Below are 25,021 nucleotides of genomic sequence, written 5' to 3'. Positions count from 1 at the left end.
CAGTCGCACAGCGACAGGATTGACGACCTGAGAGACACGGAACGGACCAATGAACCGCGGAGTCAACTTGCGAGAAGCTGTCGTAAGGGGAAGGTTACGAGTGGAAAGCCACACTCTCTGACCGCGACAATACCTAGGACTCTTAATCCTACGTTTATTGGCGGCTCTCACAGTCTGCGCCCTGTAACGGCAAAGTGCAGACCTGACCCTCCTCCAGGTGCGCTCACAACGTTGGACAAAAGCCTGAGCGGAGGGAACGCTGGACTCGGCGAGCTGGGACGAGAACAGAGGAGGCTGGTAGCCAAGACTACTCTGAAACGGGGACAGCCCGGTAGCAGACGAAGGAAGCGAGTTGTGAGCGTACTCAGCCCAGGGGAGCTGTTCTGCCCAAGACGCAGGGTTTCGAAACGAAAGGCTGCGTAAAATGCGACCAATCGACTGATTGGCCCTTTCTGCTTGACCGTTAGACTGGGGATGAAACCCGGAAGAGAGACTGACGGAAGCACCAATCAAACGACAGAACTCCCTCCAAAACTGTGACGTGAATTGCGGACCTCTGTCTGAAACGTCGTCTAACGGGAGGCCATGAATTCTGAACACATTCTCAATGATGATTTGTGCCGTCTCCTTAGCGGAAGGAAGCTTAGCGAGGGGAATGAAATGTGCCGCCTTAGAGAACCTATCGATAACCGTAAGAATCACAGTCTTCCCCGCAGACGAAGGCAGACCGGTAATAAAGTCTAAGGCGATGTGAGACCATGGTCGAGAAGGAATGGGAAGCGGTCTGAGACGACCGGCAGGAGGAGAGTTACCTGACTTAGTCTGCGCGCAGTCCGAACAAGCAGCCACGAAACGACGCGTGTCCCGCTCCTGAGTAGGCCACCAAAACCGCTGGCGAATAGAAGCAAGCGTACCCCGAACGCCGGGGTGGCCAGCTAACTTGGCAGAGTGAGCCCACTGAAGAACAGCCAGACGAGTAGAGACAGGAACGAACAGAAGGTTACTAGGACAAGCGCGCGGCGACGCAGTGTGAGTGAGTGCTTGCTTTACCTGTCTCTCAATTCCCCAGACAGTCAACCCGACAACACGCCCTTCAGGGAGAATCCCCTCGGGGTCGGTAGAAGCCACAGAAGAACTAAAGAGACGGGATAAGGCATCAGGCTTGGTGTTCTTATTTCCCGGACGATAGGAAATCACGAACTCGAAACGAGCGAAAAACAACGCCCAACGAGCTTGACGTGCATTAAGTCGTTTGGCCGAACGGATGTACTCAAGGTTCTTATGGTCAGTCCAAACGACAAAAGGGACGGTCGCCCCCTCCAACCACTGTCGCCATTCGCCTATGGCTAAGCGGATGGCGAGCAGTTCGCGGTTACCCACATCATAGTTGCGTTCCGATGGCGACAGGCGATGAGAAAAGTAAGCGCAAGGATGGACCTTATCGTCAGACTGGAAGCGCTGAGACAGAATGGCTCCCACGCCCACCTCTGAAGCGTCAACCTCGACAATGAATTGTTTAGTGACGTCAGGAGTAACAAGGATAGGGGCGGATGTAAAACGCTTCTTGAGGAGATCAAAAGCTCCCTGGGCGGAACCGGACCACTTAAAGCAAGTCTTGACAGAAGTCAGAGCTGTGAGAGGGGCAGCCACTTGACCGAAATTACGAATGAAACGCCGATAGAAATTAGCGAAACCGAGAAAGCGCTGCAACTCGACACGTGACTTAGGGACGGGCCAATCGCTGACAGCCTGGACCTTAGCGGGATCCATCTGAATGCCTTCAGCGGAAATAACAGAACCGAGAAAAGTGACAGAGGAGACATGAAAGGCGCACTTCTCAGCCTTCACGTAGAGACAATTCTCTAAAAGGCGCTGGAGTACACGTCGAACGTGCTGAACATGAATCTCGAGTGACGGTGAAAAAATCAGGATATCGTCAAGGTAAACGAAAACAAAAATGTTCAGCATGTCTCTCAGTACATCATTAACTAATGCCTGAAAGACAGCTGGAGCATTAGCGAGACCGAACGGCAGAACCCGGTATTCAAAATGCCCTAACGGAGTGTTAAACGCCGTTTTCCACTCGTCCCCCTCTCTGATGCGTACGAGATGGTAAGCGTTACGAAGGTCCAACTTAGTAAAGCACCTGGCTCCCTGCAAAATCTCGAAGGCTGACGACATAAGGGGAAGCGGATAACGATTCTTAACCGTTATGTCATTCAGCCCTCGATAATCCACGCAGGGGCGCAGAGTACCGTCCTTCTTCTTAACAAAGAAAAATCCCGCTCCGGCGGGAGAGGAAGAAGGCACCACGGTACCGGCGTCGAGAGAAACAGACAGATAATCCTCGAGAGCCTTACGTTCGGGAGCCGACAGAGAGTATAGTCTACCCCGAGGGGGAGTGGTCCCCGGAAGGAGATCAATACAACAATCATACGACCGGTGAGGAGGAAGGGAGCTGGCTCTGGACCGACTGAAGACCGTGCGCAGATCATGATATTCCTCCGGCACTCCTGTCAAATCACCAGGTTCCTCCTGAGTATAGGGGACAGAAGACACAGGAGGGATAGCAGACATTAAACACTTCACATGACAAGAAACGTTCCAAGATAGGATAGAATTACTTGACCAATTAATAGAAGGATTATGACATACTAGCCAGGGATGACCCAAAACAACAGGTGTAAAAGGTGAACGAAAAATCAAAAAGGAAATGGTCTCACTGTGGTTACCAGATACTGTGAGGGTTAAAGGTAGTGTCTCACATCTGATACTGGGGAGAAGACTACCATCTAAGGCGAACATGGGCGTGGGCTTCCCTAACTGTCTGAGAGGAATGTCATGTTTCCGAGCCCATGCTTCGTCCATAAAACAACCCTCAGCCCCTGAGTCTATCAAGGCACTGCAGGAAGCAGCCGAACCGGTCCAGCGTAGATGGACCGACAAGGTAGTACAGGATCTTGATGGAGAGACCTGAGTAGTAGCGCTCACCAGTAGCCCTCCGCTTACTGATGAGCTCTGGCTTTTACTGGACATGACATGACAAAATGTCCAGCAGAACCGCAATAGAGGCAAAGGCGGTTGGTGATTCTCCGTTCCCTCTCCTTAGTCGAGATGCGAATACCTCCCAGCTGCATGGGCTCAGTCTCTGAGCCGGTGGGAGGAGATGGTTGAGATGCGGAGAGGGGAAGCACCGTTAACGCGAGCTCTCTTCCACGAGCTCGATGACGAAGATCTATCCGTCGTTCTATGCGGATGGCGAGTGCAATCAAAGAGTCCACGCTGGAAGGAACCTCCCGGGAGAGAATCTCATCCTTAACCTCAGCGTGAAGTCCCTCCAGAAAACGAGCGAGCAACGCCGGCTCGTTCCAGTCACTGGAGGCAGCAAGAGTGCGAAACTCTATAGAGTAATCCGTTATGGATCGATCACCTTGACATAGGGAAGCCAGGGCCCTGGAAGCCTCCTTCCCAAAAACTGAACGATCAAAAACCCCTATCATCTCCTCTTTAAAGTTCTGATAATCGTTAGAACACTCAGCCCTTGCCTCCCAGATAGCTGTGCCCCACTCCCGAGCCCGACCAGTAAGGAGTGATATGACGTAAGCGATCCGAGCTCTCTCTCTTGAGTACGTGTTGGGCTGGAGAGAGAACACAATATCACACTGGGTGAGAAAGGAGCGACACTCAGTGGGCTGCCCAGAGTAACATGGTGGGTTATTAACCCTAGGTTCCGGAGACTCGGAAGACCAGGAAGTAGCTGGTGGCACGAGACGAAGACTCTGAAACTGTCCAGAGAGATCGGAGACCTGAGCGGCCAGGGTCTCAACGGCATGACGAGCAGCAAACAATTCCTGCTCGTGTCTGCCGAGCATTGCTCCCTGGAACTCGACGGCAGTGTTGAGAGAATCCATAGTCGCTGGGTCCATCTTGGTCGGATTCTTCTGTTATGCTGATGAATGAGGACCCAAAAGCGACGTAATAGTAACAGAGTCTTTATTCCAGTATTAAACAAATAATGATTCTCCTGGATATAATCAATGGTAATCCAAAACAGGAAACTGAAATCCTCTCGTCAATAGAGAGGAACGCCTGGAGACGCGACCACAGACTGCAGGTCGCTTCGGGAAGGCACTGGCCGTAGCTGACATTGACACCTGCTCACACGCAGCATCTGAAGAAGGCAAAGAACACGACAGGGCGAAACAAGGACACAGGAACAGCAAACATCAAACAAGAATCCGACAAGGACAGGAGCGGAAAACAGAGGGAGAAATAGGGACTCTAATCAGAGGGCAAAATAGGGGACAGGTGTGAAAGAGTAAATGAGGTCGTAGGGAGAATGAGAAACAGCTGGGAGCATGAACGGAACGATAGAGAGAGAGAAAGAGAAAGAACCTAATAAGACCAGCAGAGGGAAGCACAGGGACAAGACATGATCAAAGACAAAACATGACAGTTTCTATTTGGATATATACCGGTACCCCGGCACATGGACTGGGTACCGGTACCCCGGCACATGGACTGGGTACCGGTACCCCGGGTATATAGTTATCTGTACTCATGTTGTTTTTATTATTTATTTATTAATTCATAGGATTTTTACTTTTCTATTATTTCTCTATTTTCTTTCTCTTTGTATTGTTGGGAAGGGCTTGTAATGAAGCATTTCACTGTTAGTCTACACCTGTTGTTTACGAAGCATGTGACCATTTGTATTTTATTGTCTACACGAACATGGGAACATTGCCTTTAAAAGGCATGGAGGTCATGGGGTCATGGGGAGGTCCACAGGCAGGGGCTGGTGGTTCACGGGCTGGGTTGGGGTTGTCCCACCATACTGTAGATGGAGGATGATGTTGGACCTGGAGACGCCTGCTCTTCACCACCTGCTTGACCGTTATCTGGAGTCTGGAGAATAAAATTAAATATTTCTCAGTAGCTGTTCAATGCTCTACATTTACACTTGAAATTACAGTTTTTTCCAACTGCTTACACACAAAATCTTTTCATGTCACACGATTTTTGAAACCTCTCACTCAAAGTGCAAAACTACACACCAAATATCCAAAACCATAAGGTATTTCTCAGCCTTTGACTCAGTTGTCAATTGCATAAAACACTTTTTTTCAAAACACTACACACAATTCTCTACCTAAAACACAAAAATCTAACAGGAAGTGACTTGCTTTCCTTTTCCAAACACAACCAATCTAAATGCTACACGTATTCACCAGGTCACACACACACTCCTCACATGTGCAAACACTAATAGCTTAACTGATCACTAACCAATCACTGCTTTACTGTAGTATAGGCCTATAAATAGGTCAAAGGTCAGATGACCTGTTTTGAACAACGGATGCCAACAATGGACAGAGAGCAAGAGGAGTAGGAGGGAGAGGAAGAGGAAGAAGAGGACGAGGGCAAAGAAGAGAAGGAAGGAGAGCCATCTCTGATGAGATTAGGGCAACACTTGTTGATCATGTGATCATGAGGAGTCCAGCCCAACTTGGGTCGATTTACATAATTCGAACCTTCAGAAATGAGAACAGGTATGTAACTATCTAATGACTATTTTAGCATTACAGTAATGTACTGTAAAATACGTATGACTGCATAGTATTGCATGAACATTTGTAACTCTAAGCCATCCATTTACTGCACTGCATTGAATGAATGAGGTTGGTTATCATGCTGTACTACATTTTTTGTACATTGTTTACAGTTCCTATGCTGAACACATACTGTGTTTGAATTCTGTACAGATTGGAAAGGCAAAGACATCATGAAGGATGAGGACGCTTGTTTACAGATGTACAAGAGACTGCAATTATAAATATGGTTTTTGCCCACAATGCAATTAGGATTCGAGAGATAAGAGAGCATATCTTGAATAATGACACCGAGTGACGATGAAACAACTTTACAAGGTGCCATTTGAGAGAAACTCTGACAGAGTCAACCTCACCAAAACCAGGCGCCGCGGAAGAAATGTAATAGGACAGAGGGCAATTACCAATGTCCCTGGACAGTGTGGGGGTAATATAACTGTGTGCTGCCATCACTCAAAACGGGGTCCTCCATCACAATGCCACACTTGGTCCGTACCACACCGGCCATATGCTCACTTTTCTGGATGCAATTTACACAATGCTTGTCCCTGATCCAGATCAGGAGCCTGCTAGATTTGTGGTTTTATGGGACAATGTTAGTTTTCACCGGGCTGTTCTGGTCCAAAACTGGTTTGCCACCCATCCACAATTTGTAGTTTTGTACCTACCCCCATATTCACCTTTTCTAAATCCCATAGAGGAATTCTTCTCAGCCTGGCGCTGGAAAGTGTATGATCGCCAACCCAATGCCCGCATGCCGCTTCTCCAGGCAATGGAGGACGCATGTGGGGACATAGAGGTTGCCTCTGTCCAAGGTTGGATACGCCATGCTAGGAGATACTTCCCTCGATGTTTGGCAAGAGAAAACGTATCTTGTGATGTGGACAAAGTATTGTGGCCAGACCCAGGCCGAAGAAGAGATGAAGCGTAGCTTAGCACTGGTGACTGCCCCCCCCCTACCAATTCCTGGACTGCCCCCCCCCACACACACACACAAACAATTGTGTTCTTTACTGTATTCTAAAGAATATACTTTTGGTTTACATATGTTTATGTTTTTGTTGTATGATACTGTATACAACAGTAATGTTTGGCCTAATAAATATTTTCTGTTTCTACATTGTATTGGTGTTTACAGTGTACTTGTTACCCCTCTCAGCAGATTACTTTCACTGTAGAACATTGTATTGAAATGTAGATATAAGCCTATGAAAGACCAAAGAGCTTTAGATTTAGAACAACAGTGTTTACATGGTATATCCAAAAATGTACTATAATGAAAGTAGTGTTTGCCATTTGATGCAAATGCTTCATTCTGACATGTGTTTATGGCATTTTAAATGCAGTGTTACATTTTGAAGGAGATGGGAGGCATTTTTCATTTTGTGTGCAGTTTTGGGAAACTTGTTTATTAAGCACTTGGAAAAAACTGTAAGATGAGTTTATTGTTCATTTGGAATTGACATGTGTTCAACAGTATCAGATGTTAAATATCTTACCCCAACTGTAGCATAATCTGTGTTTATAATATCCTCTTTGTCACCTAGAAATACACCACATAAACATTTAAAAGTTAGATCTTCAGAGTTGCTATGAGTATATATAAATAATGTGAAATCATTACAGCCTGTTATCAACAGTATTCACGATAGTTTATTTAATATAATGAAGTGACTGTACCAATAATAAAAATCCAAAACATATTTAAAACTAAGATCTTCAGAGTCGCTCTGAATGTACAGTATATAGATCATGTGAAATTGTCACAGTTTTCACAATAGTTGAATTAATATAATGAATTTACTGTAATAGGATGCAGCAGCAGCAGTGAGCTTACGTTTGTTTTGCTTTCGACAAACAAGAAAACCAATCAGGGCAATGAATCCAACTACGCAGACAGGTGCCCCGACTTTGAAAGCATAGTTGTCGTTCGCCTTCTCCCCTTGTTCTGGAAATACAGCGACATCAATATCACTACACCCTGTGTGGGTGGGTGGGTGGGTGTGAGTGTGGGTGGGTGGGTGGGTGGGTGGGTGGGTGTGAGTGAGAGAGAGAGAGAGATAATTTGTTAGCATGTCTTACCAGATTTAATTGGACAGAGTTCCATTCGCTCCTTGGTGTCAGTGGCCCAGCTGACTTGGCTGCTGTGGTTACAGATGATGGAACCCCCTGCCACATAGACAGAGAGCAGGGGGACAGTGGAGGTCTCAGCCCCTCTACTCTCTCCTCCCACCTGAGAGCAGGTGCTGTTGTTACAGCTAGAGGTGACAGAGGTGTTCTGGCCTCTGCAGGTCACAGTCACATTACAGGTGGCATTGATGTTGGAGTTAGAGTTCACTGTCAGGACTGGAGGCTCAACTCTCTCTGAAAACAAGTAGAACCCCATTATTGTTAATATATTAACCTGAGTACATGAGCTAGAGTACTAATGAATATGCATTTAACCTGTACACCATGTTTAGCTCTATTGATTGATACTGTAACTGTGTCACTGTAGAAAAGAATAGAAAAACTAGTCAAACATACCTTGGACAATTAACTGGTATGCAATAATAGTTTTTTCATTGTCACCACTCACTACTGCAGTATAAGGTCCACTGTCTCCTTCCTGTATGTTCTTCAGTAGCAGAGAGAAGTTTCCCTTATAAAACTCAACCCTGTTGTTGTACTCAGGAGACACTCTCACTGACAATGTGTCAGTGCATCTTACAATATTGGCTGATCTGAAGGTCCACTTAAAAAATTCTAACTCTTTCAGTTGAACATTTTCCTGGACATCCAGACGAACGTCCTGTCCCTTCAGCACAAACACAGAGCTGGACTCTATGAAATAAACACACAGAAAATAAAGAGTTTGTGAAAGATATTAAGAAAGTCCAGCAAGCAATATGATGAATAGAGCAGTAGAAAATATATATTTCCCTTTACACCATATCTGCAAGATGGTTTAAAGATGTCTTTACAGCATCAGACGGACATTGGACACATTTCATGTGATGCAACCAATATTTTGGTGATACAATGGACAGTTTGTCTGCACGCTTTTTTTACACAACCATTTGGCAGTCTCCACAGCACTCCACACACTTTTTTTTGTGCAGAACAACTTGATTGTGTACAGGGCCATAATTACAGCCCTTGCCATAAGTGATAAAGAAGTATCTTTACAATAAAGAACAAGGATACCATACACACAATTTCAACTATTCAGTTTCATAAACCATTCAGTTTATGAAAAATGTTATAAAACTTGAAGTATAACTCCATGAAGTATAACCTAATCTAACCTAATCTGCCTAAAGACATATATTGGGATCCATAGTTATTGGCACCAATGATAAATATGAGAAAAAAAGACTATAGTACAAATAATGCAAACACTGAGCTATAATGTATGCTCAAATATTGGGGAATTTATATTATTTTATACAAACACAATTGCTCAGAGAAAGAGATTAATAATTTAATTTATTTTTATTTGTAAACGTAGGGGTCAAAATTATTGGCAGCCCTGTTTTAAATACTCTAGCACACTCCCCTTGCGAGGATAATAACACAGTCTTTTTCTAAAATGTTTTATGAGAAGATCACGTTGGGAGGGATCTTACACTATTCCTCAATTCAGAGTCATTACAGATCCTTGATATCCTTTGTCTGCACTTATGGACTTCCATCTTCAATTCAAACCACATGTTTTCAATGGGGTTCAAGTACGGAGACTGAGATGGCCATTGCAAAATGTAGATTTTGTGGTCAGTTAACCATTTCTTTGTTGATTTTGATTAGTGCTTGGGAAGATCGACTCCTGGCAGAGTCAATCAAGTTGTCTAAGATATCTTGGTACTTGGTAAAGTTCATGATGCAGTTGCCCTTAAAAGGGGGCTGAACTTCCTGATTTAGCCTCGGTTTCAATTCTCCTTATTAGGAAATGCGACTTAGAACAAGATTTGGGTTTTGGAGGAACGATTTGATGTGGATGTTTCTTGAGTGTGTGTTCGAACGTGGGAAGTGTTTGTACTTTCACTCTGCCCAAACAGTACACAGTTACAGTCTATAAAATCTGTGATAATTTTCCCAAATTATGTTTTATATTTTCCCAAATTTTGTTTTCTCAGTTATTTATTTTTTTACCTCTCAAAATTACAATTGTTCATAGAAAAACAAAGAAATTGGATGTTTTGAGTCCATGTCAATGATTAAATCACATCAGAAGACCATTTTTTGGGGGGGGTTGGAAGAAAACAAACATATATATATTTTTTTTTTTGTGTAATTGTGTGTAATTTCAAAGTTTGCAAACAAGGTTTTGGGGAAAGTATTTCTGTCAACCCACAAGATGGTTATCACATTAACTGGCTACAGTGATAGACAAATGCATGCACCACACAGACAGACAGGGGCAATATTATTGGAAATTAATTGGCAGATATTGTGTTAGGTGTGTGGCTTTTTAAGGCAGTGGTGGCTAAAAAGGGGTGGGATAATATCAAAGTTCTGAGATCTGAGATCAGTTTGCGGAGGAACAGGTGAAAATTGCATGCATACTGTTAAAAAGTTAAATTAGAACTGTTAAGACAATGAATAAACATTTACACATTCAATTCTTACTTTACTTCTCCCTTTACTCGGTTACATATCTTTTTTATACAAACAAACTTTTGTCAGTAATGTGGCATCTGCGAAGGACATGAACCGAACGTAGCTAGTTAAAGTTAGGTAGTCAATCAAGCAACTAGACTAGACATTAGTTGCTTTGCAGCTTCCAGTTTCATTTCCCCCCAAAAAGTCCAGAGTTTGTTTTAGATCTGCATTCAATAGCAACGTTATACCAGTAGATGGCGTGGTATAGGCTTGGGCCTTCAGGAAATTACTTGTGTGAGAATGATAAACACATACAGTTGAAGTCACCAAGTTTACATACACCTTAGCCAAATACATTAAAACTTTTTTTTTTCACTATTCCTGACATTTAATCGTAGTAAAAATCCCTGTTTTAGGTCAGTTAGGATCACCACTTTATTTTAAGTATGTGAAATGTCAGAAGAATAGTAGAGAGAATGATTTATTTCAGCGTTTATTACTTTCATCACATTCCCAGTGTGTCAGAAGTTAACATACACTCAATTAGTATTTGGTAGTATTGCCTTTTAAACTGTATAACTTGGGTCAAACGTTTCGGGTAGCCTTTCACAAGCTTCCCATAAAAAATTGGGTGAATTTTGGCCCATTCCTCCTGACAGAGCTGGTGTAACTGGGTCAGGTTTGTAGGCTTCCTTGCTCGCACACACTTTTTCAGTTCTGCCCACAACTCTTCTATAGGATTGAGGTCAGGGCTTTGTGCTGGCCACTCCAATACCTTGACTTTGTTGTCCTTAAGCCATTTTGCCACAACTGTGGAAGTATGCTTGGGGTCATTGTCCATTTGGAAGACCCATTTGCGACCAAGCTTTAACTTCCTGACTGATGTCTTGAGATGTTGCTTCAATATATCCACATACTTTTCCCTTCCTCATGTTGCCATCTGTTTTGTGAAGTGCACCAGTCCCTCCTGCAGCAAAGCACCCCCACAACATGATGCTGCCACCCCTGTGATTCACGGTTGGGATGTTGTTCTTCGGCAAGCCTCACCCTTTTTCCTCCAAACATAGCGATGGTCATTATGGCCAAACAGTTCTATTCAGACCAGAGGACATTTCTCCAAAAAGTACGATCTTTGTCCCCAGGTGCAGTTGCAAACCGTAGTCTGTTTTTTTTGTGGCGGTTTTGGAGCAGTGGCTTCTTCCTTGCTGAGTTGCCTTTCAGGTTGCGTCGAAATAGGACTCGTTTTACTGTGGATATAGATACTTTGTACCTGTTTCCTCCAGCATCTTCACAGGGTGCTTTGCTGTTGTTCTGGGATTGATTTGCACTTCTCGCACCAAAGTACGTTCACCAAAGTACGTTCTCGCACCAAAGTACATTCAAAGTACGTTGCACCAAAGTACGTTCTTCTCGCACCAAATTACGTGTCTAGGAGACAGAACAGGTCTCCTTCATGATCAGTATTGTGGCAGCTTGGTCCCATGCATACTATTGTTTGTACAGATGAACGTGGTACCTTCAGGGGTTTGGAAATTGCTCCAAGGATGAACCAGACTTGTGGAGGTCTACATTTTATTTTCTGAGGTCTTGGCTGATTTCTTTTGATTTGCCCATGATGTCAAGCGAATAGGCACTGAGTTTTAAGGTAGGCCTTGAAGGTACACCTCCACAGGTACACCTCCAATTGACTCAACTGATGTAAATTATCCTATCAGAAGCTTCTAAAGCCATGACATCATTTTCTGGAGTTTTCTTAGCTGTTTAAAGGTACAGTCAATTTAGTGTATGTAAACTTTTGACCGACTGGAATTGTGACACAGAGAATTATAAGTGAAATAATCTGTCTGTAAACAATTGTTGGAAAAATTACTTGTGACATGCACAAAGTAGATGTCCTAACAGACTTGCCAAAACTATAGTTTGCTAACAAGATATTTGTGGAGTGTTTGAAAAACGAGTTTTATGACTCCAAACTAAGTGTATGTAAACTTGCAACTTCAAATGTAGAAGAGCCTTGTGTAGAATAACCGCCTGAGCTGCAAAATAGAAAGTAAATACAATTTAGGCTAGGCCTATTCCACTATCTAAATGTGCCATGTTGTTGTGTATTATCTATTGGCCATATAATTGTATAACTTATTTTTATAGCCACATGGGGCTAATATAGTGATCATGTGACCTAATGAATCACACTTTTTCTAGTATTTGGGAGAACAGACTGTAGGCCTTATAAATGTTGTATTAGGGAATTCCACTCTGTATGTAGGCTTGTTACAGCCATTTGCATTGCAGAACCCCATCACACAGAGGCTATATCCGTATCAATAAATGAGGCAAACGAAATATTGATTAAATCTTGACTAACTTGTCCTGCCAAAAATAGCCAAGGGGTCCCAAATGGAACTATCTATAGCCCATCCTTATTGCCAGATCTGTTTTCCCTATCAGTGTAACGTACGTCTACCTCGTCCTCCTCCTCAGACTTTGAAACTTCTGTATGTGTAATGTTTACTGTTAATTTGTATTGTTTATTTCACTTTTGTATAATATCTACCTCACTTGCTTTGGCAATGTTAACACATGTTTCCCATGCCAATAAAGCCCCTTGAATTGAATTGAATTGAAAATTGAGAGGCGAGAAGGATCGGATGACCAAAATGCAGCGTGGTAATTTGACATATTATTTATTCCAAAAACAGACGAAGACGAAAAACTCTTGAACAAAATTACAAAACAACAAACGAAGTAGACAGACCTAGACTTACGAACTTACATGCAACGAAGAACGCATGAACAGGTACAGACTACAAACAAAATGAACGAACGAACTAACGAAACAGTCCCGTATGGTGCATAACGACACAGACACAGGAAACAACCACCCACAACAAACAATGTGAAACCACCTACCTTAATATGGTTCTCAATCAGAGGAAACGTAAACCACCTGCCTCTAATTGAGAACCATATCAGGTCACCCATAAACCAACATAGATACACATAACATAGACTGCCCACCCAAACTCACGCCCTGACCGACTAACACATACAAAAACAACAGAAAACAGGTCAGGAACGTGACAATCAGCCACTGCATGTGCTTCTTTAACTATTTTGTTTAAAATGTATTTAGAGGCTATATTTAGAGGCCTGTGAGCTTGGATCTCTCTTTAAGGGGAGCCCTTATAGTTATAAAACACAAACGGAGTTCAAAAATGATTCTGCAGGACACCAGTAACCAAATTGATAGCCGGCCTTTTTTTTATTTGGATAGCCATAAATTAAACATTGAATTATTAAAGTGATAGGCTGAAGAACTTTGGATAATGTAGACAATTTGAACACATGGATTTCAATCAAACAAATGGGTAAGACTGTTCTATTCTCTTTGATTTAGTTCCTATTTAAACTCAGACAAATGACTCAATGGATGACATACTGACTGAACTGATCTGAATGAAGAATTAATTAAATGTTCAAATATGTTCGAATGACGAGTTGCACGCATCATGATTTGCACTTTATCTGGCTAGTAGGCAAATAGGCCTACATTAGGGTATAATGACTCTGGCTGCATGCCTCCAGAAGGGCATCTTCTGAGGTTGAGGGCTGCTTTTACGAAGGCGCATGGGGCTGCATGGTGCTGCATGGAGATCACAAGCTCTTCATCTGGGCAGCAGTGTTGCGATGGAGGGAATAGCCTATACGGAGACTACCTAAGACCACTGCAACAGAGTTATTGTAAAGTGTGGGAATAAGCTTATGCCAGACTTAGCCTACGTTTAAAACCTCTTCCTTGTTCCTTTTTAAGTCCATATGTTCATGACACGATTCATGTAAATCAAGTCAAATTATTTTACATTCACATTAACCCCTGCTACAGAATATACTTTGGCAAGATTTTGAGTGGCATTCTCCAGTGGTCATACATAATTAATAGATTCACCAAACATCTATTCTGTTTCATTATTCCTGGTATACACACTACTGGTTATGATTGCAGACAGACCCAGAGAATGGGATTGTGCAATATTGAATGCGTCATATGTTGATAAGGTGCATGCATGGGGATGCCCACGTTTTTTTATACTGTGTTTTGCTTGTTCGTGTAGCACTCCTCACAGGATGCTTTGTTGGGGAGATGAAAACTGTCAAAACGCTAAAAGGTATTATTTTACGTCAGAATTACAATATAATAGATTTGTCCTAAAATGTTAGTCCGTAATAGTAACATGGTGTTTGTATGTTCACAGATGACATTTTATGTTTACGTTTCATGTTTCATGCATGGCTTTTCTTACAATCCTAACAATTTACGTATGGATTTTTTTACGATCCTAACGATACGTACGTTCAACCCTTTGGCAGGTATCTCACTCCATAGAATCTCACCTGAGAAATGATCAGAGCCCCTCTGTCTCAGTATGTGTAGCCCATGTATGGAATGCTGTCTGGACCCAAAGAGAATGGCATGTTGCCGCTGTAGCATTTGATTGATTAATGCCAGCAAGCATTTGGCCTCCCTTGATTAAAAAATATATCAAATAATTAGCCAGTCAGTGTTGAGCTGAGCTCGACTGTGGGTTGTCCTGTATCAAATTACTTGTTAGATATTGCTGCACGTTCGGAACTAGAAGCACAAGCATTTCGCTACACTCGCATTAACATCTGCTAACCATGTGTATGAGACCAATAACATTTGGTTTGATTTTATTTGATTTTGAAATTGACTTAACTCATGACTTAACTTATGAAATCAAGTTGAATCAACTAAGAACTGTTTTTACGCACTTTAGAAATTCACAATCATGAAGTCAAATGAACTGAAGCAACCAAACAGACTTGCTCGACTAAAAATGTCAAGTTAAGATACAAATTGTCGACAGAGTTGAATCAATTTCTAACATAATTTCTCCCATTGATTTAGCCAGAGATGAGCAGTATTTCTGTAAGATGTTGGTGGATAGTCCAACCAGCAAATGAAGCGGGACTTCCCAGTCTCCAATGGCTGTGGATACGTAACACGATACCCCAGCCTCTTAATCCTGGTCCTGGGGACCCAAACATGATATTATTTTTTTACCTTAAAGCATTAATCGGGATGCTGACACTGTATTCAGACACTGCACCTTTGTATCTCCACCTTTGATTATGTTACACTTATGATCAAGGTTGGGGAGTAACTGAATTACATGTAATCAGATTATTATTTTCTACTAACTGTAACCAGTTATGTTGCCAGCAAAAATATTGTAATCAGATTATACACTTTTGAAATTCAGAAAGGATGTTTGCAACAACAACAAAAAATATGTTCGGTTTTGTCAATAACATTCAATTCAGCATTGAAAAAAGGTGCACGTTTAAGTTTGTTCCACCTGAGCGTGTCTGACCGCACGTCAGAGACGACTATAATGACACACATTTGGATTTTTTTTTACCTGGCCACTTTTTCAAATGCTAACTTGTCCAAATCAGCTAACTTCACAATACATTTTTTGATATTTTAGGATGATTTGGATATGAAGTGCGAAAATGCTAATATATGTACCATTGACTTGCATTGGATTTGTGTCACAAACGCTAATAAAAAGGCATGGCATAAGTCTTGGCAGAATTGTTGGAAATTAGCTTTAAAACTGCAACAAAAAAATCTCCACCCTATGACAATATGGGTTGAATTGCAGGAAGTTAGCTTTATAACTGCGAAAATGTCTCGGCACCATGGCAAAATTGCATGAAATGTGTTACAAAATTGCAAAATGTTCTCTCCGCCCCATACTAAAATGTGTAGAACTGCATGAAAACCTTTTTTAAAACTGCAACATTTTGTCCACGCACCAGGCAAAATGTGCAGTATTTTTATTTATTTTATTTTACTTTCATTTAACTAGGCAAGTCAGTTAAGAACAAATTCTTATTTACAATGACGGTCTACCAAAAGGCCTCCTGCGGGGACTGGGGCCTGGGATTAAAATAAATAAATAAATACAATATAAATACAATATAAATATAGGACAAAACACACATCACAACAAGAGAGACAACACAACACTACATAAAGAGAGACCTAAGAAAACAACAACATGGTAGCAACACAATATAGTAGTGGTACAAACATTATTGGGCACAGCCAACAGCACAAAGGTCAAGAAGGTAGAGACAACAATACATCACACAAAGCAGCCACAACTGTCAGTAAGAGTGTCCATGATTGAGTCTTGCAGGAAATGAAATCTTCCTTAGGGTCCCCAAAAGTCTAGAGCTGGCCCTGGCTAGACTTTAAATATAAAGATAGGTGGCTAGTCACTAGCAGTGGCCTTGTGCTTGAGAGATTGCTTATGAGACCTGTGTTAATTTTCTATAATGCCTGTTGACAGAAGTTGGCCATTATTATTAATGGATGTGTATTGTGCTTGGTTCTGGTTACATTTGTAACAAAAAGGGCGTTTTCATAGACAGATTTGAAAGCCAGATCACTGATAATTGCAAAAAACAGGTTAAACTATTTTGATAAAATAATTACAATTATTTGTGGGTCTTATGGTTGAAGGCTTACATTTAGCCTAGGTATACATTTACAAGCCCTGAATTCATTAGATTATTCCCGACTGTTTCAAATGCAGTGTATTGACCTTTAATTGTGCAACAAAACTTATTTAGAGAAAAAGTAAAAACATTTTTAGATATACAGTATATCGTGAATCACCTATGAGTTTGAAAGAAATCTAGATATTATATTTTTGGGCCATATGACCTAGGCCTAGCCTCTATATCAGTGTTAATGCTATGGACTATGTTTAACAATGTATTTCCATATTGAAGCAATACAATTAGAACAATGTGCACTTCAAACATTTTCAACATATTTTACAAATATGGGGCAGGATATATAATGAACTAGTCTGTAACGGACTAACATTCTATTTGGAGTTGATGACAATGCAATACATAAGAGAGAGTAAATACACAATTTGAAACAACCACATATTTAGCCATGGAGCTTGTTCCGTTTGGCCAGTAAGAGGCGAAGCCTCGACAAACCCTCAACTTGTTTACTCATCAAAACCCATCCCTTTCGCATCGTCGCCAGCTTCCGCGCACATAATTCATGAAAATAACAAAAATATTTGTCCCACCCCGGAACCTATAACCCTACCACTAGAACCTTACCACTAGAACCTGTAACCCTACCACTAGAACCTTACCACTAGAACAAGTAACCCTAACACTAGAACCTGTAACCCTAACACTAGAACCTTACCACTAGAACCTGTAACCCTAACACTAGAACCTGTAACCCTAACACTAGCGCTAAGATTTACCATTGGGTTTGTTCAAATAGAGCCCCTAAATGTTTCTGATTCATTTCAATGCCACATATAAGTTCATTATTACATTCAGTTGCTGTTTAAAGGGGAACAGCGGCAAATTTGTCAAAGTACCTTAACCTCTCTGACTCAGTGTTGGACTATCTGTCACAATGCCCATCTCTCTGACTCAGGGAGAGTACATAAACATCTCTGACTCAGGGAGAGTACCTAAACCTCTCTGACACAGGGAAAGTACCTAAACATCTCTGACTCAGGGAGAGTACCTAAACCTCTCTGACTCAGGGAGAGTACCTAAACATCTCTGACTCAGGGAGAGTACCTAAACATCTCTGACTCAGGGAGAGTACCTAAACCTCTCTGACACAGGGAGAGTACCTAAACATCTCAGACTCAGGGAGAGTACCTAAACCTCTCTGACTCAGTGAGAGTACCTAAACCTCTCTGACACAGGGAAAGTACCTAAACCTCTCTGACTCAGGGAGAGTACCTAAACCTCTCTGACTCAGGGAGAGTACCTAAACCTCTCTGACACAGGGAGAGTACCTAAACATCTCAGACTCAGTGAGAGTACCTAAACCTCTCTGACTCAGTGAGAGTACCTGAACCTCTCTGACTCAGGGAGAGTACCTAAGCCTCTCTGACTCAGGGAGAGTACCTAAACCTCTCTGACTCAGGGACAGTACCAAAACATCTCTGACTCAGGGAGAGTACAGAGCTAGATCTAAGACATAAGGTCATATGACCCTCCCCCCCACTGCAGCGCGAGATAGAACTTTGTGGAATATATTTTTTTTTATAAACCTTCTGTCACAGCGAACATACTTTATTCAGGAAGCCCCATCAATTGTGAGATATGGCATGTAGATTTTATGTAATACATTTGGATTGCAGGTTCACAATTTAACATTTACTGAGAACTCTGCCAAGCAAGAAGAAGAAATCAGCCCGTGGGCTTACTGCACAGGCAACAACATACACACGAGAGAACTCCTTATAAACACTACACTGTAACCGTCAGTTTTCAAAATGCATCAGACTGTAGCACATCAGACTGTAACACATCAGACTGTAACGCATCAGACTGTAGCACATCAGACTGTAGCACATCAGACTGTAGCGCATCAGACTGTAGCACATCAGACTGTAGCACATCAGACTGTAACGCATCAGACTGTAACGCATCAGACTGTAACGCATCAGACTGTAGCACATCAGACTGTAGCACATCAGACTGTAACATATCAGACTGTACCGCATCAGACTGTAGCACATCAGACTGTAGGACATCAGACTGTAGCACATCAGACTGTAGCACATCAGACTGTAGCACATCAGAATTTAACATATCAGACCGTAGCACATCAGACTGTAGCACATCAGACTGTAGCACATCAGACTGTAGCACATCAGACTGTAACACATCAGACTGTAGCACATCAGACTGTAACACATCAGACTGTAGCACATCAGACTTTAACACATCAGACTGTAGCACATCAGACTGTAGCACATCAGAATTTAACATATCAGACCATAGCACATCAGACTGTAGCACATCAGACTGTAGCACATCAGACTGTAGCACATCAGACTGTAGCACATCAGACTGTAGCACATCAGACTGTTGCACATCAGACTGTAACACATCAGACTGTAACACATCAGATTGTAGCACATCAGACTGTTGCACATCAGACTGTAGCACATCAGACTGTAGCACATCAGACTGTAACACATCAGACTGTAGCACATCAGACTGTAGCACATCAGACTGTAGCACATCAGACTGTAACACATCAGACTGTAACACATCAGACTGTAACACATCAGACTGTAGCACATCAGACTTTAACATATCAGACTGTAGAACATCAGACTGTAGCACATCAGACTGTAGCACATCAGACTGTAGCACATCAGACTGTAACACATCAGACTGTAACACGTCAGACTGTAACACATCAGACTGTAGCACATCAGACTGTTGCACATCAGACTGTAGCACATCAGACTGTAGCACATCAGACTGTAGCACATCAGACTGTAGCACATCAGACTGTTGCACATCAGACTGTAACACATCAGATTGTAGCACATCAGACTGTAACACATCAGATTGTAGCACATCAGACTTTAACATATCAGACTGTAGAACATCAGACTGTAGCACATCAGACTGTAGCACATCAGACTGTAGCGCATCAGACTGTAGCGCATCAGACTGTAGCACATCAGACTGTAGCACATCAGAATTTAACATATCAGACTGTAGCACATCAGACTGTAGCACATCAGACTGTAGCACATCAGACTGTAGCACATCAGACTGTAGCACATCAGACTGTTGCACATCAGACTGTAACACATCAGATTGTAGCACATCAGACTGTTGCACATCAGACTGTAGCACATCAGACTGTAGCACATCAGACTGTAGCACATCAGAATTTAACATATCAGACTGTAGGACATCAGACTGTAGCACATCAGACTGTAGCACATCAGATTGTAGCATTGCCTATTCCATGACATAGTGTAATAGTGTAATAGTGACATAGTGTAATCCAAAGAGCAACACTGCAGCTGTTGATTATCAGTGATCATCATTAATCATGTTGCCTATGCTAAATGCAGCATAATCACGACTTTCAAGGAGTAGGGTATTTGATGCAAACATATAATAATACTTTTCCATTTTGAAAAATTCCATAACGTTCTTTTGCTCGTTCGAAGAAGGTAATTTGGCCCTGGCTTGCAAACAAAATATGCAATTTGGCCCAGGCTTGCAAGGATATGGTCGCTGTCAGCTGGCCATCCCTTGTTGTATGGTGTGATCAGATCATTACGGCAAAATATAGCCTACCAGAATGAGGGCCACTTGACCAGTGAAAGCAAACTTGACATCAAATATCCACCTCCACACAGTATTTTACAGTAGGTATGAGGTACATTTCTGCAAGCCCCAAAACCAATTCTTCCTTTGGCCGCCTCTCCTTCCAGTTCTCTGCTGCCAATGACTGGAACGAACTACAAAAATCTCTGAAACTGGAAACACTTATCTCCCTCACTAGCTTTAACCTGTTATGGCTGAAGGGGCAGTATTGAGTAACCTGGAAAGAGGTGCCCATTTCAAACGGCCTCGTACTCAATTCTTGCTCGTACAATATGCATATTATTATTACTATTGGATAGAAAACACTCTCTAGTTTTTAAAACCGTTTGAATTATTTCTCTAAGTGAAACAGAACTCCTTCTGCAGCCCATTTCCTATCCGGAAGTGAGATTTCCGAAAGCGAGGTGTCTGTTCAAGAGCTTGTCTATAAATGGGCATGTCACTTAGGACTATAGATACACGTCATACACCTTCCCCTGGGTGTCAAGCGGAAGTGAGACCAGAAATGAGTTGATTATCTTGTTCAGAGATTGAATACATCATCTTGGAATGAGAGGTCCGCCATTTTTTTTTCTTTCGAAAGCGCGAAGTAGGACCTGGAATCGCCTTCTGGAAAGCCGTCGTTATGGGCGAATACAATCTCCGGCTTAGATTTTATTTGATACATGTCACAATATCATCCTAAAGTATGTTTTTTCAATATAGTTTTATTATATTATTGAAATTTATTCGGGACTTTAGGCGTGATGCGTTGTATGAATTTGTTCACGAAGGAGAGGTTAGCGCCGCATGGCCAGTGTGCTTGCTAATTCAAGAGGGAAAGAGTTCGTTCTGGATCCAAACAAAGACGGTTCTGGACAAAGGACCCCTTGTACAACATTCTGATGGAAGATCAACAAAGGTAGGACCCAATTTGGGATGCTATTTCATATATCTGTCGAACTGTGCTATCGCTACCGATTACCTGGAATCAACGCTGTTGTGTGTTAGCTATTGCAGTAAGCTAATATAACGCTATATTGTGTTTTCGCTGTAAAACACTTAAAAAATCGGAAATATTGGCTGTATTCACAAGATCTTTGTCTTTCATTTGCTATACACCATATATTTTTCTGAAATGTTTTATGATGAGTAATTAGTTAGTTGACGTTGGTGTCTGTATTTACTCTGGCTACTCCCGTGCTATTTCTGACTGTAGCTATGATGGTAGCAGTAATGTAAAACTGATTTATAGCTCAAATATGCACATTTTTCAAACAAAACATAGATTTATTGTGTAACATGTTATAGGACTGTCATCTGAGGAAGTTGTTTCTAGGTTAGTTTGGTTGGTTCTAGGTTAGTTAGGTTGGCTTTGTGCATGCTACCTGCATGCTACCTGTGCTGTGAAAAATGTCTGTACTCTTTTGTATTTGGTGGTGAACTAACATAAATATACGTGGTGTTTTCGCTGTAAAACATTTTAAAAATTGGACATGTTGGCTGGATTCACAAGATGTTTATCTTTCAAATGCTGTATTGGACTTGTTAATGTGTGAAAGTTAAATATTTAAAAAAATAGATTTTGAATTTCGCGCCCTGCACTTGAGATGGATGTTGTCATAAGTGTACCGGCTTCGGGCACCAGCTGTCAGAGCAGCTCACAGGTTACTGCACCTGTACATAGCCCATCTATAAATTAGCCCAAACAACTACCTCTTCCCTTACTGTATTTATTTATTTTGCTCCTTTGCACCCCATTATTTCTATTTCTACTTTGCACATTCTTCCACTGCAAATCAACCATTCCAGTGTTTTACTTGCTATATTGTATTTACTTCGCCACCATGGCCTTTTTTTGCCTTTACCTCCCTTATCTCACCTCACTTGCTCACATTGTATATAGACTTATTTTTCTACTGTTTTATTGACTGTATGTTTGTTTTACTCCATGTGTAACTCTGTGTTGTTGTATGTGTCAAACTGCTTTGCTTTATCTTGGCCAGGTTGCAATTGTAAATGAGAACTTGTTCTGGTTAAATAAAGGTGAAATAAATACAAAATAAATACAAAATATGCTTTTGTTTTCCACCGCCAAACCCACCACTGGTGTGTGTGGCCCAAAGAGCTCTAATTTCATGTCATCTGACCATAGCACCGGTTCCAATCCAAGTGCCAAAGCCATTTATCAAACTTCAGGAGATGCTATGGTCAGATGACATGAACATAGAGCTCTTTTTTATAGATATGAGGGAAAAGATCCCTCCCAATGTGTTTTTCAATCTCATAAAACATTTTAGAAAAAGGCTCAGTATCGTTATCCTCACAAGGGGAGGGTGCTGGAGTATTGAAAACAGGGGTGACAATCATTTTGACCCCTATGTTTTTGGTATTTTTTTATTACTTGTTAAACAAAATCTCTCTCTCTGAATATCAGTATACAATAATATAAATGTCCTATTTTTTAGCATAGAATATAGCTGAGTATTTGTATTGTATATTTTCTACTGTCTTTTTGGCTCCTCTTTCTCAAAGATCCAATCATTCTGGACCCGCTATAGCTATATGTTGGGTGCTCAGAAAGTGGCCGTTGGTTAACTTTGACAGACATGTCTGTAAATGAGTTGAGCTATGCATAGCAGTCTGTGCTGTGACTGTCTTTCTAGTTCAAGTTTCCATTCTTCAAATGACGTTGTGGTGCTGCTTCCTGTTGCTGAATTTCCTGTAGCCTAACTAACTGACACATTTTTCTCAGAGTATAATAAAAAAATATATTACTCGTTTGTTTGTGTTATTATTTCAGGCTTTGTAAACAAACATGTTTAGCTTCATAATGTTTCAAATTACAGTATCATCAAAAAACTGTTGACCCAAAGTTAATGACATACTTTCAATTATAATGAAAGTCTTTATAAGTGACTTGAATGGTGTAAAATTCACAACATCACAACAGTGACTTCAACCTTCAGTATTCATTAGATCATATGACTTCTTCCCTCTGTCATCCCTGGGTGCGTCCCAATAATCTCTCCTTCCTCCTGAAGTGTGCACTCCCTCACTATTCCCGATAAATGTAAAAAGGTGTTGGTATTGACTAAGTTGAGTTTTCACCAGACATTTCAAATCCATGAAGGGAAGTGAACAAGTTCACACCTCTGGAGAAAGGATATATTATAAGGACAGAACCAACATTTCGCCCCTCCCCAAATGATACTCCCTGTTACTTACTAACCTTGTAATCACATTATAGGTTTATATGTCTAATAAATGTAATCAATATCACTATACAGATGTATTGAAAATATGTATTTACCTGCTTGATGGATAAAAGTCAGTAGAATGGAAATGGTGAAATGCAAATAGGTCCCCATACTTTGACAAATGTCTGAGAAATAGGAAATAATTGTCGCATTGAGCATTTGGGTTTTCCGTATTACGGGGCGTTCCAGAAATAGAGTGCTTTTTGTGTAGTGTAATTTTTGGGGGGAGGGTTGTGTGGTTTTTGAGAGCAGAGGGGAGGGTAGTGCATTTTTTCCTCTGGTTTACATTCGCTCTTCTGCTTGTATTTGTGGCTATTATTAAGCTGCTTTAGCTACTGAAGGCCCATGATATGAAGGCAATGACTCCGACAGTTGAACCTGAGGTGAGGAAGAATGTTTCAGGCCTACCATAGTTACTCCTATAATCTAACAATATAATGCTTATACAAAACATTTGGATTGAAAATGAACCATCTACCCTCTTTCTGCATGTGTATATCTGTATAGCTGATGCAGTAGACATTTGACATGAAGAAATGCATGTGTGGTAGCATGCCACCGGCATATCTCTGGAGTTAGGCCTAAACTATATATATAAAATATATAATATATATATATATAAAATCAAGCAATTCAAACTGTGCAGAGGTCAATTGATGAATGGTAAGAGACCTCTGTTACAAAACACCAAAATGTTTAATGACATTCAGAGATTGTCAAGTCAAGCCTTCTATACTGGGTCTACAAGGTATGGATGTATATTCTCTTTGTCCAGATTGACATAGTCTATAGTTTATTGTGGTGTTGAAAATGCAAACCATGATATTGAAGTGCCCAAAGTCGGTATGCTTTGTTTATTGATTGTGTTGTGCATTGGCACAGAAACCTGTTGTTGGAAAATTCATATTTCCCCCGAGCTGATCATTGTCTGCAGGCGACTCTGACTGTAGTGTAGTGTAGCTCAACCCACTCTACAGACGTTTTGTATAAAAGACCCGGCCCCGGGCCCCTTCGGGATCCACCCTTGTCTCACAAATACCACTCTAGCTCAGTAATCACACAGACTAATGGTTGGTATCTATGGATACGCGCCAACGTTACAGTGGGACTCATTGGGTTAAACCTGAGAGACAAATGTAAACGAATCACTAATCACATGAAATAAATAATCATCTTTGGAAATGACTTGGTCAAAGCAACAAAATAACTAGGGATTTACAATGATGGTGAAAACATAGGGTCCTTTAATTTGCAATTAAGTGGGTTAAAATCATTCTAGAATTTGGAAAAAAGGACGTTGGACATACGAAAATGGGATTTTGAGAAAACAACACATTTATTTAAATGAAAAAACACTATTGG

At 41.4% G+C, this 25,021-nt stretch overlaps 2 protein-coding genes across 4 annotated transcripts in view; one reads left to right on the top strand and one right to left on the bottom strand.

The window, feature by feature from the left end:
* Window positions 1-25,021, top strand: part of LOC139550235 (SLAM family member 5-like) — a 266,184-nt gene that overhangs the window by 176,120 nt on the left and 65,043 nt on the right. The window lies entirely within an intron of this gene.
* On the bottom strand, window positions 4,691-23,817 carry LOC139550234 (SLAM family member 7-like). 2 transcript variants are annotated; one of them, XM_071360970.1, is made up of 6 exons: window positions 23,713-23,817; window positions 8,139-8,435; window positions 7,695-7,976; window positions 7,450-7,560; window positions 7,112-7,155; window positions 4,691-4,908 (listed from the first exon to the last, which is right to left on the bottom strand). In XM_071360970.1, the coding sequence occupies exons 1-6, from the start codon at window positions 23,768-23,770 to the stop codon at window positions 4,807-4,809; spliced, it is 894 nt and encodes a 297-aa protein (XP_071217071.1). In that variant the 5' UTR covers window positions 23,771-23,817; the 3' UTR covers window positions 4,691-4,806. The 2 variants fall into 2 exon arrangements, with proteins under 2 accessions (XP_071217071.1, XP_071217072.1); XM_071360971.1 differs by lacking the exon at window positions 7,450-7,560.

Source organism: Salvelinus alpinus, chromosome 23 (genome assembly GCF_045679555.1).
Source record: "Salvelinus alpinus chromosome 23, SLU_Salpinus.1, whole genome shotgun sequence".
Classification (NCBI taxonomy): domain Eukaryota; kingdom Metazoa; phylum Chordata; class Actinopteri; order Salmoniformes; family Salmonidae; genus Salvelinus; species Salvelinus alpinus.
This window is presented reverse-complemented; position numbering and strand designations above follow the sequence as displayed.